At 38.2% G+C, this 16,548-nt stretch overlaps 1 protein-coding gene across 1 annotated transcript in view; it reads left to right on the top strand.

The window, feature by feature from the left end:
* The first annotated feature begins 267 nt into the window (after window positions 1-267).
* Window positions 268-16,548, top strand: part of Top1 (DNA topoisomerase I) — a 25,660-nt gene continuing 9,379 nt past the window's right edge. The window contains exons 1-6 of the mRNA XM_010631406.3: window positions 268-571; window positions 4,926-5,047; window positions 6,042-6,164; window positions 7,733-7,920; window positions 8,177-8,321; window positions 15,874-16,017. Coding sequence (XP_010629708.1) covers window positions 430-571; window positions 4,926-5,047; window positions 6,042-6,164; window positions 7,733-7,920; window positions 8,177-8,321; window positions 15,874-16,017 — 864 coding nt within the window. The 5' untranslated portion in view covers window positions 268-429. The remainder of the gene's footprint in view (window positions 572-4,925; window positions 5,048-6,041; window positions 6,165-7,732; window positions 7,921-8,176; window positions 8,322-15,873; window positions 16,018-16,548) is intronic.

The following is a 16,548-nucleotide window of genomic DNA, read 5'->3' as shown; positions in this document are numbered from 1 at the left end:
ATTTTGTTTTGTTTTTTGTTTTTTGAGACAGGGTCTCACTATGTAGTTCAGACTGCTCTGGAACTCACTGTGTAGCCCAGGCTGGTCGATCCTCCTGTCTCAGCCTCCCGACTGCTGGGATTATAGGCGTGTGCCACCACGCCCAGCTTCTATCCTGTATCTTTGTTTTGATTTTTTTATTTTTTTTGGTACCGGGGATTGAACTCGGTCCTTGCGCTTGCAAGGCAGGCCACCGAACTGCTGAGCTAAATCCGGGGCCCTATCCTTTATCATTGAATGGAGCTATTAAAGTGGATTTTTCCCCCATTCACTTGACTGAAAGAGTAGTTACTTTGATCTAGGCCTTGAGAGAATACCAGTCAATTGAGCAGATAATTATTTTGCCATTTGACAAGTGGTGATCTCTGTATTAGTCAAGATGGTCACTAAATGAGGTTGTCTCTTGTCTTTGAAAGGTGGGAAGAAGAACGCTATCCTGAAGGCATCAAGTGGAAATTCCTAGAACATAAAGGTCCTGTATTTGCACCACCATATGAGCCTCTTCCAGAAAGTGTCAAGTTTTACTATGATGGTGAGTTGTTCCAAGGTTACCTGGTTCTTGGCCATGAAAACAGTCTGCTTCTATTTAGCAACGGAAAATGAGGAAGAATCCTTAACTCTTAAAGGCCCATTTGCTACTGAAAAAGTACCATGAGAAAGGGATTGTTAATGTCTTATCTACATAATCCCCCCCCCAAAAAATCCATGTACTTTACTCTCAGTTACTTCCCTCATTGCTGGACAAAATGGTTGACAGCTGAGATGGAGAGGTTTGTTTTTGCCTGTGTTACAGTCCATTGTCAGCTGGCTCCAAGGAAGTACAACATATGGCGCAGAGGTGAATGGTGGAGGAGAGCTGCTCAAGCAATGTCTGGCAGGGAGGAGAGAAGGGAAGAGTTGGAGGGAAATACATCCTTTCAGGCCATGCCCCCTGTGACACACCTGCAACCAGGCTTCAGCTCCCAACATAACATTTAGCTATAAACTCAGCAGTGGACCTAATCTACTGTTGAGTATCACACCCTCACAACCCGCTCTCCTCCCAAAAGCCTTGCCTCTGAGCACGTAGGCTTTCAAGGAGTGACTAGATACAAACCATAACAATGGATCACAAACCATGGTCCACAGCTAAAAGTTCTTATCAGAACTTCCTATTTAAGGAGCTACTAAAAGCCTCACTTGAATGGTAGTATTTTTAGTTATAATAATGCAGTACAAGCTGCTTATTGCTAGGAATAGTGCTAGCGATAATTAGTCTGCCATCAACATCTAGTTAAGAGTAGCTAGAATCTTTCACTCTACATAGTGCAACTCTGCCTTTGATGCAGGTATACAGTAAGTCGTCAACCTAGAAAAATTTTAGTTGTGAATTTTCACAGGTGTACTGTATAAGACTCATTCTGTTAGGTTAAAAATGAATCTGATTTATGAATGTACTCCCAGGACAGAACTCGTTTTTAAGTTGGAGACTTACAGTATAGTCAAGACTGATGAGCTGCTTTGAAGAAATGCCCTGTATGGGTCTTTGAGAAACCTTGGACTTGTCTGTTGCAGCTCACTGACATTTCTATCCTTAGGTTGAAGGATTTTTGAGTGTAGCCTTTGTTCTGCTCTCTGTTGGTATTATAGTTTGTAAATGGTAATGTTCATCTGATTTTCCTCATTCTAAGAGTTATTCAGAAATGACCAGACCATTGTTTTTCAAACCCTTTTGTGTTTTTAAAATTCACCAGAGTGGATCTGCACCCATTTAATTGGCCTACTGACCAAATGTTGAGAAATGCTGGGCAGGACAACTATCAATAGATTAATGGCAAACACTCAAGAGCTCTGGTGCATCATTTTGTCCATACACAGTGTCATCACGGCCACAGATGCCTCCAGGTCTAGGTAGTACATAGATCATGCACCCCAGATACAAAATCTAGATGCTACAAATCTAAAAATTTTTGAGCAATATCCACACCAAATGAAATTTTGTTTCTTGCCCAACATTATTTAAAGTGCTATGTAAAATTACCTTTATGATATATATATATGGTTTATATGAAACAAAGGAATTTCATATTTAGACTTGGGTACCATCATTTAGATCACGTGTGTATACAAATATTCAAGAATATGGAGGAGGGCAGTGGTTCTGCCACCTGCCTTGCAAGTGCAAAGTCCTGAGTTCGATCCCTGGTACCACCCCCCCAACGGAGGAAAAAAGAACTCCAAATCTTAAACACTTTTAGTTCCAAACATTTTGAATAAGGGCTAGTCTGTCGGTGAGCAGTGTCAAACTTAAAAGTCAGAATTTATTTTTTCAAAAGATGTATGTATTGAATTTGTCTGTGTTCAGGCACAAAGACCCAACAGTTGATAGTATTGCTCACTCAATATCTGATCTTACGGAGTTTGCAGCAAAATAAGACCCTTACGTTATCAATGGCAAATCCTTACATCAGATAAGCAGTTTGACTTATGTTAAGCAGAGAGCATAGGACAGTTCCTGCAGCTCTCACATTGGGTCATTCTAGGAGACTCCTTGAAGGTAAAATTCCTCCTGCAAAGGCTATTGTAAAAATGTAGGTATTCTATAACTCTAGTCTGTGCTAAGAGCTTTACTGATCTCAACTGGAAAAGCCACACTTTGTGATTCCAGATTGTCAGGAAAGCCAGATCTCCTAGTTTGGGGTTTCTTTTACTTTCCAAGATAGGAAGCTGAAGCCTGGGCCATTTCACTGGTCACCATGGTTTGTTTACCCCATTATTGCTTAGTTCTCCATGATAGCAGCTCCAGCTCCGGGGCTGTAGCATTTTCTCTCTTGACCTTCCCTCCGGGTTTTTTTACAGTGCAAACTCCCACTGTGCACTAAGTCTAGAGTATTTGACTTAATAGTCCAAACTGATAAATGTAAGAGCTGCCCACTCTCTGGAGAGAATTCTCAGATTTCCTTTCAAACCTGCCAGAGAGGTGGGGGCTTGCTGAAACTGTGAATTGCTGTCTGTGCTAAGGACCTTCATTTTCAGCTCTGATTCAGCAGTTTCCTTTCCCTGGAGCTCTGCCTTTTCCACAAAGTACTACCATTGCCAGGAACTTTCAAGTCATCCCCCTCCCCCCAGCTGCAGGGAGCTATTTCATTTTTTTGGTGCTCGTTTAGAAAGAGACAAGTCAAAATTGCTTCATTTGGGAAATAATTCTGTAAAACAATTCAGAAAGTCTCAATTTTTTTTTTTCCAAACACTGTTAATACCTGGTTTATATAAAACATGCTGGGGAATAGTTTACATTTTCTTGCCATTTATTATAGTTAATTTTCCTTTATATTTGGAAGCATGTTACAGTTTTTACTGGTAACTCTGGTTCAAGCCTGAGTCGAGGGGAGTTCTAGAAAAGACCTGGAAGCCTCTAAAACTAGCTTGTGTTGGGCCAGGAATTTGGCTCAGTGGTTCTGCCACCTGCTTCGCAAGCGCAAGATCCCAAGCTCGATCCCCGGGATCAAATAATAATAATAATAAATAAAAATAAAACTAGTTTATCTTCCCCAAAGTGTTTTTCTTCCAAAGCAAAAGCTTGAGGGCGGTTGAGAAAGAGAAGATGCGCCACCTGTTGACCTTTTTAATTATGACTTCCAAGCAGGTTCTATTTGGGGTTTCAATTTTGTTGGATAATTCTCTTAATTCCTTGTTAGGGATGATAGCTTTCCTACTATCATGAGATGAAATGTCTTATAAATTTTGTAATAGATGCATTTCTAGTTAAATTTTAGGTTTCTATAATGAATGAATTCTTTTTTTGAATAATGCCTATATAATAGTAAGGCAGTAGAATTATATTTCACCTCATTTGAAATATAGTCAAATGCCATTATTATGGCATGGCTTGGTTCTAGGTCATGATGTAAAAATAGTATTTTCAAAGGAAAAAAAAATGGAAATTGATCATAATATGCTTAAAGTAAGTATTCTCTGGAAAGTAGATTAAACCCCCCATGTACTGTACTTTCCTTTTGTTACTTTTTAAATTAAGGTACATAAAGCTCCATCCAGGTTTTCTTTACCAGTTAGCACTTTTTGTTGTGAAGTATCAGGGCTCCTTTAGAGCTGCTTTCACAGAAACTCTTGCATGCTGCCAGGAACCCCAGCCATCCTGGTGGATGAATCCTATTCTCAAAGAGGCAGTACCATATACCTATATTTCAGAGTTGTGTGTTTCTAACTAGTGTACAGTTATGATTCATTAGCTTTAGAGCTGAGCCCACAGTGCTGTATTTGACTTGTTCCCTTGTGGTCCTGATGCTTTTGGCCTGCAGACCACACTCTGATGTATAGGAAGGTCTTAGGCTTTTCAGATGGGAAATCTGGGCTTCCCTGCTGTGGATTTTTTTTTTTTTAATTTCATATTCCACCCACCTAACTTTGAAGAAAAAAGATGCCTATTTCTTTTCCCCACAATTCCTTTCTTCCGCTCCCTGCCCTATCCCTTCCTCCCCTTCTTGAACAGAAGCTGCTTAGCTTAGCAGTGGCAGGAGTCCCTCTGAGGATTTGATTTTTAAAAACCATTGAAGAGGTATAAAGGACCCCACCTGCTGAAAGGAAAAGGAAGAGTGGCTGGGCCTTCCCCAGGTCATCCCTGACCTGAGCAGGCACCTGGGAACAATTAACTGGCATAGTCTCCAAAGAATGACCCAGGTAAATATCTGCTGAAGAGAAGGAGAATTTATTCAAGTAGATATAAATCAGTATGTTGTCTTTGTTGTAGTTGTTGGTATAACTGTGTGTCACCAGACTTTGTATACCTTGGGAAGGTAACCCATTATTAAAGAGGACTCTGGCACTCAGTATTTATACTTAGAACATCAGTACTACATCTCACTTTTGTTAACTACTTTCTCCTCTAGGTAAAGTCATGAAGCTGAGCCCCAAAGCAGAAGAAATAGCTACATTCTTTGCAAAAATGCTCGACCATGAATATACTACTAAGGAAATATTTAGGAAAAATTTCTTTAAAGATTGGAGAAAGGTATTGTGGCCCGTATATTAATATCCTAATAGCTTGCAAAAATGTTGATCAAATACCAAATATAAACTATAATTTTACAAACAAAATCTGATATAAAATACAATTTTATTATATTACAAGTTGTTTAAGAGCTAGGGATATAGCTCAGTGGTTAAGTGCTTACCTAGCAATGGCAAGGATTTGAGTTCCCAATTCTGTAATAAAAGAGTTACTATATTATAAGAAGTTTCTATCCAACAAGAGTTTTTTTTTTTTTTTCCTTTGTACCACAGATCAAACTCGGGACCTTGACTTGCAAGGCAGGTGGCAGATCCATTGAGCTAAATCCCCGGCCCTCTTGTATTTCTTTCCTCTCACTATCATAAGACTATAGGAAGAGGTTCATCAGATTAGTCCTAATTGAACGAAGGACAATGGTCTCTGTAGGAATTCCTTCTCTCTGCTGTTGTACCAAGAGATGTTAATCTGATTTACCATTCTGTTTTGGTTCTTGCTTATTTGCTTTACATAATTTCTGCTCATGAGATCATATATGCTATATATGCCTAGGTGAGTTTTTAAAAATCTCGTCAATTTGAATAATGTGGATCAAGGCTAAACTAAAATTTATCTTCTCAGCTAGCTTGGAAAATCAGATTTAGTAAGTGTGTAAAACAGAAGTTACGTTTCTAAGAACAAGTTTATAAAATATTGTTACTTAAATATTTGATATATATTCGAGTTCTCAGACGGTATTCATATCCCTGGGCATTTGTGGCAATTTGCCAAGGAGTTCAACAGACTATGTAAGAGTAATTTTTGTCAGTGATAAGTCATTTAAAGGATTTTTATGTTAAATATATATTTTATTAAAGAATAAAATCACTAAATTTAGATTACCTTTCTGTGTACCTTTGACTGAAAAAAACGATGCTTTACTATAATTGCAAAGAAACCTGAGGGACTTGTTAGTGTGCTTATAGTCTTCTTTTGTCTCTCCTTTTCTTTTGACTAGGAAATGACTAATGAAGAGAAGAATACTATCACCAACCTAAGCAAATGTGATTTTACTCAGATGAGCCAGTATTTCAAAGCCCAGTCGGAAGCTCGGAAACAGATGAGCAAAGAAGAAAAATTGGTACTACAGGATTTATTAAACATCTAGAAAATCACAGAACAGTGACTATTCATTTAATGTACTTCTTGGTGCTTATGACACAACATTGACTTCAGTAATTTTACATTGTTCTGTACTAAAGATTTAGGAATTGCTGACTAGTAAAGTCTAGAATTTTTTTTAAGGGTTTTACTTTTGAGTAAGTCCTTTGTTCAGTAGCTCACTGTGAGAACCCTGGCGTTTTACTGACCTAAAACCAGTTAGTGACTCCACTAACACAGTATTTGAGGATGGGCAGATCTGTCCCACAGTGGCTACTAGATACTAAGAATTAAGATAGATGAAATTATACTGGCTATGTTCCTCCCTATTTGAACCTCTTTTACCCTACAATCTAGGCATGCTTATCCTTCTCCCAGTCTTGACCATCCTCATTGGTGAAGCTCGTATGTTCCCCCCCGCACAGGCTGCCTGTTTTTATAAATCTTTTAATCTGAACACAAACATTCACTGTGGCTGCTTTTATGCAGCAGTGGCAGATATGAATAGTTGAAACAGACTCACAAGCATGGTCCTCCATCCTAATGTACTATAGTTAAAAAGTTGCCTACCCCCTGATCTAGAAGAATCCAGGCTAGAATTTATTTAATGCCTGTAGTTTCAGTACTTTAAAGAACTTTTTTGGCTTTTTGAGGTAGGGTCTTACCATGTAGTCCAGGCTGGTCTTGGTGATCCTCTGCCTCAGCCTCCCAGTGCTGCAGGTACAGACATGGAGCACCACACCCAGCCAAAGAACTTTTGTGTTTACATAATTTAGGCCATTTAATATTTGCTTTAAGCCAAACTTTAAAATATTAACTAAGTTATAACTATATCAGACTTTTCAGTCCCTGGTTTTCCAAATTAGTGTATTATTTCCTTCAGGCATGCTTTTAAACTTAAAGACCACTTTAGAGCTTTGTTCTTAGAATAATAATCCAGAAAGAGAAGCACTTATAAACATTATCTTGATAGAGCCCCTGTCAAAGGGAGCAGGACTTGGTCATCAGATCGGCATGTCAGATGGAGAAGAGTTGTCAGGATGAGGAGGCTGAAAAGCCTCCCACCCTTTTTCTTGTTATAGCAAAGATCACTAAGTATGAAGTTTGTATATTCAAATACCTAGGTAAAAATCCAAGATGGTTTTGCCTGGGTTGAAAAACCCAAGTGAAATGCTATTCAGTTAGCTCTAAAGCTGTTGTCTTTCAGAAACTGTTCTCTACCCTATTTTATACTACTCACAGAAATGGTGTGAAGTTTTAAAGTTACATTTAGAAATACCCAGATAACATTCGTAAGGAAACATCCTTTAATAAATGAAAATCCATTTTGAATCTGGAGCTGGTGTCATTTCTTCTAGATAGATCAGATCTTTTGGGGAATGTTAGTGTATGTAAATATGAAAAATCCACTAGACGTTCTCTTTCTTTGAATTCATTTTGTGGTGATTATTAGACTTCACCTTGACCCATTCTCGCACAGAGATAAAAACAGATAAATAGAGAACAGCAGTTTCAATCCATTTCGAGTACTTTCTTGCCGTATTTCAGAAAATCAAAGAGGAAAATGAAAAATTACTGAAAGAGTATGGCTTCTGTATTATGGATAACCACAGAGAGAGGATCGCTAACTTCAAGATAGAGCCCCCAGGGCTGTTCCGTGGTCGGGGCAACCACCCCAAGATGGGCATGCTGAAGCGGAGGATCCTGCCTGAGGACATCATCATAAACTGCAGCAAGTGAGTACAGCCCTTCCCTGGGCAGGTGTAGGGATGTGGGTACTGTCTCCTAGTGAGAGAGGGCTGTCTGGAATGGAGATGTATAGGAGCAGCATTGTGTTTACATGCACAGGTCTCCATGTGGTATTTAGCATTGACTAGTGACCAGAAAATGTGGAAATACACAATGAGCAGATGTGTCTACTTTGGGTCAAGAAAAGTGAAATTTGTTCTCACTTCTCTTTTGTTTCCCTGCATCCCATTTGGTTACTTTCAGAGATGCCAAGGTTCCTTCTCCTCCTCCAGGACATAAGTGGAAAGAGGTCAGACATGATAACAAAGTAACTTGGCTCGTCTCCTGGACAGAGAATATCCAAGGTTCTATTAAATACATCATGTTGAATCCCAGTTCACGAATCAAGGTAAAGATACAGCTGAGGGCTGCGTCAGTTAGTGGGGCCAATTGTCTCTTTTTGTAGAAATGTAGCATTCTTGCTATCTAAACTCTGACAAATTTAAAATCCTCCTCACTAAAAGAAGGCAGGTACTTTTCATGGCCAACATCAAGTATGTTTCCTAAGATGTATTGGGTTTTTTTGCTTGGCACTGTAATATTATTCATTTATTAATTCACAGACCTTTACTGAGATCCAGTATGTGCCAGTATGTGTGTGGTTCTAGGAAATGTGTTGGCAAACAAGACGAATGTAGTTCCTGCCTTCATGGTGCCTGCTCACTGTCCAGTGATCAGAAAGTGATAAAGTGATACACTGGTTTCTGCAGCTCTTCCTCTTTCTCATCTTTCTTGGCTCAGAGAAAGAAAATGTAATTTCATTTAATCCAGAAATAAAGTGTAAATGTAAACTCTTACATACCTCTTCTGGTTTCCTAAGGTCCCATTCTAGGAAGGGTCCACCAGAAGTAAATGGGATGATGTAAGCAAAAGGACACCATGAACTATGTTTTATACTCATGTATATTTTTTTAAATTGATAATTACTGAAAGGAGAAACTGTCTTGGTATATAATTAGCTGTCAGTAGCCAGCTTTGGAGAGTCCCACAAACTTCCTTCCTCTAATATACTGTGGATATGTGAGCAGCAACCTAAAAGAGCTAAACTTAATAAAACACAGCAAAGGACTTAGTTCTATATAGACTGTGACGGTTTTATAGTGAGGACACTTGAGACTAAAAAGATCCTTCTCTTGGTTTATAGAGACCTAACATTTGTTGAAAAGTGAAAGCCTGGAACTCTGTACAGATTATTCTGTTACCTGAAGTAAATTCATGTTCTGATTATTGTAGTTTTGGCAGTTTTTCTGAGTCATTTTCTTTGTGCCTTTTGAAATTTACTTGTAAATTCGTCTAAGAGAGCTTGGCAGTGGGGGGTCTCATGTATCATTACCTTTTTCTTTTCCTCCAGTCTATTTGTTTATTCTTTTCTGTCTTATAAGGAATGCATTTAACCTAGCTCAGTCTAAGATAATACAGCCCCTCATTTGTTTTCGAGTATATTTATGTGCCTAAATAGTATGTAATATTGTTTTACAAAATTTAAGTTTAAATTAGGTATTATTAGCATCACTGTACACCTTGTCTATTTCAGTCTGAGTTGAGGTCTAATATATTTTTACAAATTAATAACCAGTTGCCCTACAACTAACTATATTATCCTTTGTCGTGCATCAGATTCCTATATTTGTTAGGCATTTCTGGGTTCTCTGTTTGATTTGTCACACTATGTTAACTACTGTAGCTGTGTAAAGTCTTAACTTTTGAGTAGGACCAGTGTCATCTCATTGTTCAAAATTACTTTCACTGTGTTTGACTCTCTGCTGTTTCACATTAATTTTGTTTACTTATTTATGTTTTTGTTGGGGGGATATTGAAGTCAAATGTAGGGCCTAGTCATGCTAGGCAAATGCACAAACTGCTGAGCTATACCTCTAGCCTTCATTAATTTTGTTAAATTTACCAGATTCAGATGAAAACTGTTGAAATGTTTATATAAAAATTGAATTAAATATAGATTAATAGGGGAAAAGATAGTGAGAGTTATAATCCTCCAAATGTGATTTTGTTTTTCTTTAATAGAAGTAATATACATTTTTAAAAACCATTTCTTAGAGACCCACCCACCCACCCACATACACACTGGGGATTGAATCCAGGGCCTTTATGCAGAACTACATTCCCAGCCCCTTTTTAATTTTTTTATTTTGAAATAGGGTCTTACTAAATTACCCAGACTAGGTTCTAACTTGCAGTCATCCTGCTTCAACCTCCCACAGTGCTGGTTCTGCCTCCCCACCCCCATTTTTATTGCTAATGTGCATGAGTGTTTTTTCTATTACATTTCTGTTGCTTACCACTGGAGTAGTAATGTGCTTAACTTCTGAATGTTGCAAAAGTTGATCAGCGTTTCTGGGTGTTTATTAGCTCTAAAACTGAGTACTTTTGGAATTCTGTGTAAACAGTTAGTACTCATAAAAAGTTTTAAGTCATGTGTGGTGGCACACGCCTATAATCCCAGCACTCGGGAGGCTGAGGCAGGAGGATTGCTGTGAGTTCCAGACCAGCCTGGGCTGCATAGTGAGTTCCAGGTCAGTCTCAACTACGCAGTGAGACCCTATTTAAAAAAAGAAAAAAAAAAGTTTTAAGTTTTCATTTCCAGTTCTTAAACTTTGTATTTCTTTTGCCCAAGTTTTACTTTTTGTTTTAAACACAACCATCCATAAAACTCAACCCTCTCCCCACTCAACAATTACCACAGTCACATAGTTCATTAATTTTTATGAAATCAGTGTTCTTTGGGTATTTTCTTATTGAAATAAATCCTTCTTAATGTTTCTTTAGTGAAGAACAGTAGTGGCAAATACTTAACTTTGCCTATCTGAATATTTATTTTTATCCTAGGTCATAGTCTTTTCTGCAGTAAAGAATGTAACTTTACCATTTCCTGGACTGTGGTTTGCGTTTGATAGCTGCAGTAACATGCACTGTAGGTGCTGAAGTCATTCACATCTTTCTGTGCATGCTCATCCTAGTTGTCCTACTTTTCCTCCCATGATAGATTATATAGATACTGGATGTGTGTTTCCATTCCTTTTCTCTCCTACCTCGTACCTCAATGCTCATAGAATCTAAAACAGCATTATAAAAACACTTTGCCTTCTGGATTCTGTAATTTTAGCCAAGGAAACTTGGATCCCACATAAGCTAGGAGCATGCAAAAGAGCATAAATAAAAGTAAGATTCTCTAAACCAGCCTTAACTTTGTGAGTAGAATTTATTATGATTTTTCTTTTAAATGAAGTACAACAAACCTTAGGATCAACATTTTATTTATTTTTACTATGACATTCTCAGTACCAGATATACATGTCTTCCCCTTTTCTATTAAGAACTTACATTTCTGTTAGATTTTTAAAATGCATGTGCCTATAGCCTTTTAAAGGTACCTGAGGATTAATTATCATTATAAAACTCTGATTTTGGTTTTATTACAGAAAGAAAATAAGATATACTGTAGTCTTCCCTTTTCTGTAGTTAGTTTGCTACCATTTCATTAATCTATGGTCAACCATACTCCGAAAATATTAAGAGAAATTTTTCAGAAATAAGCAATGCTTTTTTTGGGGGGGGGTACCAGGGATTGAACTCAGGACCTTGCTCTTGCAAGGCAGGCAGCAGAACCACTGAGCTAAATCCCCAGCTCATTCTGAGTAGCGTTATGAACTCTCCCATCCCACTGTGTCCTACCTGAGACACAAATCATCACTTTGTTCACTGTATCTGTGCTGTGTAAGCTGTCCTCCCTTAGTCACTCAGCATCTGTATCATCTGTATCCGGCTATCAGATTGACTACTGCAGTTATCATAGTGTTTGTCTTCACATAACCCTTAATTTATTTAATAATGGCCTCAAAATATACCAATGCTAGTAATTTTATTACAAATTGTTCAATTTCATTAGTATTGTTAATTTCTTACTGTGCCAAGATTATAAATCAGACGTTATGGGCATATTTGTATAGGAAAAACTATAGGGATCAATACTACCTGCAGTTTCAGGTACCCATTAGGGCTCTTGAAGCCTAGCCCCCCACACACACACACACACAGAAGAGATCTATTGTGTACTTTAAAAATTACTATAATATTCTGAGTCTGGCTTCTTTAGTATAAGGTGGATGTGATAGTACACACCCCAGTGCTCTAGAAGGTTGAGACAAGATTGCAAGTTCAAGCCCCCAACCTCAGCAACTAAAAACCCTGTGTCAAAAAAATAAGGCAGAGGATGTAGCTCAGTGCAAAGGCCTTGAGATCAGTCTCCAGTATAGTAAAAAGTCTTAAATCAGTTTATTGAAGATGATTATAGACTTTATGAAAGTTAAAACATTAAAAAAGTTTCTAGATGTTGTTATGGTACAATATCTTTATAACTTTATGTAGTATTTCTTCAACACTGCACTAACTGTAAAACAATTGATAAAATGGGCTTTATTCAAATTAAAAGCTTATGTTCAACAAAGGACACTAATAGGAAAATAAATATCCAAGACATAGACTGGGGGGGGGTATTTGCAACATGTATAAACATCAAAATATTTGCAAAATGGGGAATTCTTGTAACAGCCTTATTAAAAAGAAAAAATACTTGGAACAAATACTTTCAGATACTGTATAAGAATGGCCAATAAAAGTTATTAAGTGGCATATAGATATAAACTATGATGAGATAGTAATTCCAGTTCTAATTATTTTTATCCAAGTGAAATGAAAGCATATATCCACTTCTGCAAAAGTCTTTATTAACAGCATGATATTCTTAAGAGTCCAACACTAGAGGTATAGCAGGAGAATAGACAGTGTGGAGTAGTTACAGCATATACCACATATTCAGCAGTTAAAAGGATTGAATTGCTGCTAGGATGCAACAGCATGGAGAAATCTTGAAAACTTGTTGAAAAATCAGATGTGCAAGTTGATGTAGTATGATTCTTTTTATATAATACTGTGGACTACAAAATTAATTGAAATAGAAATCTGATTAGAAGATTAATGGTTGCTTGCTATATACTTCATTTTCTCTAAGGGCTAGGGATTTAGCTCTGGTTCTGGCACCTACCTTGCAAGCACAGGGGCCCAAGTTCGATCCCTGGTAACAAAAAAAATTATAAAAAGCTGGGTGTGGTGGCACATGCCTGTAATCCCAGCACTCCAGAGACTGAGGCAGGAGGATCTCTGTGAGTTCGAGACCAGCCTGGGCTACATAGTGAGTTCCAGGTCTGTCATAGTGAGACCCTGTCTCAAAAAGAAAAAAAAAATCATTTTCTCTATCTTCATGGGGGTATAAGTTATAGGAGGTATGAATTGCCAGAACTTATCCAACTATATATACTTAAAACCTATATAGTATAAAATTTTAAAGTTAAAATTTTCAGAATGAAAGATGAATAGCTTAGAGTTTTAAGTGAAGTACTAGAATACTTAGACTACTGATATTCAAGAAAGGACTTGTATTCAGAATATATGAAGACCCTTACAAATAAATAACAAAAACATCTTAAAATAGGTATGTATAGAACACTACTTGGAGCTGGAATGGTGGCACTGTTCTGTAGGCTGAGGCAGAAAGATCTTAAGTTTGAGTTGTGACTTAGTGAGACTCTATTGCAAAAATAAGAAAAGGCTATGATATAGCTCATTGTTTGGTTGGTTTTGGTACCGGGGATTGAACTTAGGACCTTCGACTTGTGAGGCAGGGAACAGAACCATTGAGCTAAATTCCTGGCCCCTAAATGCCTGTTTTTAAATTCCAGTTCTAATAAACCTGAGAGGCTTTTGATGATTCCTTGCCTGAAAGACCTAGATTGATCCATCCCCCACCCGCCTGTTGTTCTAGTGCATTATACTCTGTAGACTCTGTTCAGGGGCACTTAAAGCAACAGAGTCAAACATACTTCTTGGAGGCCAGACTTCTGCTAGATCTAGATGGGATAGCTTCTGCTTCCACTGTCCTTATTCAAGAGAATCTTGGATCTTTGTTCCAGGAGCCCAGCCAACCCTGTGAAGAAGAGGTGGTTTAGTGGGTATCCTATGTGAATGACTTAACTTCATGGCTTTTTGTAAACCTTGTTTCCCTGACTCCTGCCTTAGATTTTGGTGGTGTGCCTAAGGAACCGAGCAAATACAACCCAGGCAGACTCTGAGTCAGGTTTAGGTGGGCTTTGTGTATTGGAGTGACAGGGAAGAGGTCACTCCTGGCTGGATTCTGTATATTCATGAGCCTTTCTTGTCCAGTTTTTTTTTTTTCTGTGAATGAATGTATAACAATTAGTTGTCATAGAGGTTCACTACTGGATTGTAAGTGAAGACACCTCATATCCTACCTTTTCACTCTCTTAGATGTCAAAATATACTTAACAAAATCTTGGAGAAATTTTCAGCTCTGCAAAAAATAAAGACAGGTATTTCTTCTGCATTACCAACTACAAAGTCACCCACAAAAGTATGTAGTTTCTCAACCACTTGTTTTATAGATAAACATAAGTGCATAAACATGTTTGTGAGAGAATGTGGATGATTCTTTAGCATACCCATATAAGCTTTAGTTTCTGACCACTTTTTAGAATCTAGAAGTGGTGGATATTTCTTGCTCCCTGCCTCTGCATGCACAGAGGCTATTAAACTTGACCACAGTTGTTAGGTCTCAAGGACCATGTATGCAGTGGAAACCAGGGTAGTATATGTGATTAGAAATCACTCTCTCTCTCTCCTTTGATGTGGAGTCAGGGAATCAGAAGTTCTTGGATTCATAAATTCCTTTCCCGAGCCAGGTGATGTGTCACTCACCTATAATTCCAGCACTCAGGAGGCTGAAGCCAGAACTATCACAAGTTCAAGCCCAACCCTGGACACAGAGAGTTAGTTCCAGGCCTGCCTAACTATAGAGCAAAACCTTGTTTCTAAAAACAAAACAAAAAAATTCCAAACCCTTGCACTCATGTCTGTTTTGTGCCTTTTATAATATACCTTGCCTCGGCAGGATGTCTTAGTTTTTTGTTTTTTGGTTTTCTTTAACCTCCTCCTTCACCTTTCTCACTAACATGAATGAGTCCTCTCTTGCTTATGAGTCTGCATCTATTTCCACTCAACATGGTTCTCTATTGTTCTTTTCACTGTTCTCTATTGTTTAAGTTTCAACCTTGTCACACATTTTAATAATCCTTCATTAGCTTCAGAATCAATTTTTAAACCTTACATCAAAAGCTCTAGTGTTGGGCCAGGGATATAGCTCATAGTGCCTGCCCGGCAGGTCAAGGTCTGGAGTTCAATCCCTGGTACAAAAAACAAAAAACAAAAAAACTCTAATGTTGAAATTTCTTTTAACAAAAATCTTGACTCAATCTAATCAAGGTACACTTTTAAATGCCTAAGATAGAAAATGGTGAATAATTATAGCTGTTACTGGAAGTTATTGTGTTCCTTGGTAATTGCATGTTGTCTTTGGTTCTGCTTCAACAGCTCCGTCAAACTCTGAATGATTGTTGAAATTTGATGGAAGACAGAGCTAGCCAAAAACTGCTGTTGGGTCACAGATTGGGCAGCAGGGTTGTGGTGCTGATGAGGGAATGTGGATGTTTATACCTGTGTGTTGACAGATGTCAATCAATTTTTAAGACATGCCTTACAAGCTTTTCCTAAAATCATGAGCATTTCACAGAATGAAAGGCAAAAGCTTTTGTAGCAACTAGACAAGAGCTAGTTGTGCTTGATAACGAAAGTGGGACAGACTTCATGTGTTCTCATCGTGTTAAATGCCCCAGACTTTCTCTTTAGTTCTATGCTTTTTCAACCTTATTTAAGCTCAAGTTCCTGGTCTTTGGTTCAGAACTCTGAACTTGAATATTCAAAGTCTTGACTCCACCAGCACTAAGCAGTCTGCCTTTGGTGTTGGGTCTTTGCAGGGTGAAAAAGACTGGCAGAAATATGAGACTGCTCGGCGGCTGAAGAAGTGTGTGGACAAGATCCGAAACCAGTATCGAGAAGATTGGAAGTCCAAAGAGATGAAAGTCCGGCAGAGAGCTGTAGCACTGTACTTCATTGACAAGGTAGGACCAGCTTCCTGTCAACACTGCTTAAAGTTTAGCTGAAGAGATGTAGGTAAGGAGTGTCTTCTCTGCCCAAGCCCCGTAACAAGTGTTGGGAGATGAAGGGAAGCAGTGACACCTTGACACCCACCCTCTTGCTCACATTAAGTACAATCTAGGATGGAAGGTAGCTGTGGAGAGATAGGTATCCATATTATATTGTGTGCTGCTATCTGGGTTCTGCCTAGTAGGACTGGCATGAATCTGAATGTGTTGGAAATACTGTGGGGTTTTTTTGTTTGTTTGGTTGGTTTTTGTTTGGTTTTTTGTTGTTGTTGTTTTGAGACAGGGTCTCACTACATAGTTGAGACTGACCTGGAACTCACTGTGTAGCCCAGGCTGGTCTCGAACTCACAGCTATCCTCCTGCCTCAGCCTCCTGAGTGCTGGGATTACAGGTGTGCACCACCACTCCCGGATTTTAAATTTTTAACTATGACTCACAAGAAAAATATTTACTTTATGTCACAACCAAACATACAAAGTAATTGGT

Source organism: Fukomys damarensis, unplaced genomic scaffold (genome assembly GCF_012274545.1).
Source record: "Fukomys damarensis isolate Sample0158 unplaced genomic scaffold, DMR_v1.0_HiC HiC_scaffold_22, whole genome shotgun sequence".
NCBI lineage: Eukaryota > Metazoa > Chordata > Mammalia > Rodentia > Bathyergidae > Fukomys > Fukomys damarensis.
This window is presented reverse-complemented; position numbering and strand designations above follow the sequence as displayed.